The 1,737-nt window shown below is 69.7% G+C and overlaps 1 protein-coding gene across 1 annotated transcript in view; it reads right to left on the minus strand.

Moving 5' to 3' along the window:
- MUC5AC (mucin 5AC, oligomeric mucus/gel-forming) overlaps positions 1 to 1,737 on the minus strand; it is a 29,684-nt gene that overhangs the window by 11,770 nt on the left and 16,177 nt on the right. The window contains exons 25-27 of the mRNA XM_037731153.1: positions 1,197 to 1,325; positions 823 to 985; positions 160 to 203 (exon numbers count right to left, since the gene is read on the minus strand). Coding sequence (XP_037587081.1) covers positions 160 to 203; positions 823 to 985; positions 1,197 to 1,325 — 336 coding nt within the window. The remainder of the gene's footprint in view (positions 1 to 159; positions 204 to 822; positions 986 to 1,196; positions 1,326 to 1,737) is intronic.

Raw genomic sequence — 1,737 nt, forward strand, 5'->3', positions numbered from 1 at the left:
GACCCCAGCCCCCCCCAGCCTGCCGGCCACAGAGACCCCGGACCCCAGCCCCCACAGCCTGCCGGCCGCAGAGACCCCGGACCCCAGCCCCCACAGCCTGCCGGCTGCAGAGACCCTGGACCCCAGTCCCCCCAGCCCCAGGGGCTGCTGGCTGCTCACCTTTGGCGTCGTAGGTGCACTGCACGCCGCGCTCGGTGCAGAGGCTAGAGACAAGGAAGAAGGAGAGGCTGGTGTGTGGGGAGGCTGGTGTGTGGGGCCACCACGTGCCCTCCACAGTCCCACGATACCAAGGATGGGGGTAGCAGCTCCATCAGGGCTGCCCTGGGTGCTGCATTGTACCGCTGGACTGGGGACAGGGAGGCTGGCCCCGCCTGGGTCCCAGTAGTTGTCCCTTAGGGTCAGCCTGAGGTCCCGCCCTCATGGGGCCCCTCTAGTCAGGGGCCAGGGAGGCGGGCGCCAGAGTGCAGCCATTGCCTCCCCGGGCGATTTTAACGGGCGTCCCTCCCGTGGGCCCTGGGGCTCCATCTCGGCCCAGCTCCCCCCCACACCCTCCCTGCACCCCTCAAGCCCGCACCCAGAGGCCGTGCTGGTTTCTGCCCAGAGGAGCCCGACTCCCAGCACTGCCTCTGGGCCTCTGAACATGGGGTGCTGGCCCCTGAGAAGCTTGTGTCACAAGCTCCTGGGCCTAGACAGGACCCATAGCTGCAACCCCAGCAACAGGGAGGCTCCAGCCCTGCGGCTCCCGGCCGAACCCAAAGCCCAGGCCAGGGCCGAGTCCCCCGCATGCTCCAGGCTCCTCATTCCTCTGGCCAAAGGACTCACCAGGAATGGCAGTTCTTGTCCGAGGGCACCACCGTGCCGGGCCGGTAGGACTTGCCGTGCACGCGGCAGGGTGGGGACGGGGGCGGGGTCGGGCATCTGGCCACACACTGCATCTGCTCCTCATCAAAGATGGGAGTCTCTGGCGGGCACTTGGGGTAGCAGCCTGCAAGCCAGAGAAGCCAGAGTCACACCACACCGAGCGGCTGCTGCCTCGTCGAGGGCTCCACCCAGGCCCCAAGCAGCGGGCCTCACCCACAGCCCCCAAGTGTGCAGGAGGCAGGGGCACATAGCCTCCTTGAGGGGCCAGGAGAAGGCCACAGGCGGCGGAGCACAGGCCAGCCCCTCCCGGGCAGCCCCGGCCGGCCCCAGCCCACCTTCCAGGCCCCGAAGGCCATGCAGGCAGTCTCCACGGGGATTCTGGCAGGTCCGCAGGCAGGGCGCCCCGCAGGGCTGGTAGTGCCACTCACACTGGCCCTCAGGGTTGTAGTAGTCACAGAACAGAGCTGCAGGGAGGGAGGGATGGCTCCGTGGGCCCCGGGCGCTCGCTCAGGGCGGCCTGCACCTGGGGCTGCTCTAAAGCCGCTTCCCTCCCCTGGGCCTTCCCGCCATCGCAAGATGGGGACAGTGGAGGGTGGATGCCACACAGGCGGCCGGCAGAGTGGGGGTCTCCAGCCACAGCACCTCCTGTGTGCCTGCTCCTGGCAAGGCTCTTCGGGGCTAGAGCTGGGCAGCTCTGCCTGCCCCTCTGCCCCGAAGGTTCTGCCACACCTGCCACCCCTCCACCGGCCACCCCTCCACCGGCCACCCCTTGACCAGCCACTGCTCCACCGGCCACCCCTCCACCGGCCACCGCTCCACCGGCCACCCCTCGACCAGCCACCGCTCCACCGGCCACCGCTCCACCGGCCACCCCTC

This window comes from Cebus imitator, unplaced genomic scaffold (genome assembly GCF_001604975.1).
Source record: "Cebus imitator isolate Cc_AM_T3 unplaced genomic scaffold, Cebus_imitator-1.0 Scaffold384, whole genome shotgun sequence".
NCBI lineage: Eukaryota > Metazoa > Chordata > Mammalia > Primates > Cebidae > Cebus > Cebus imitator.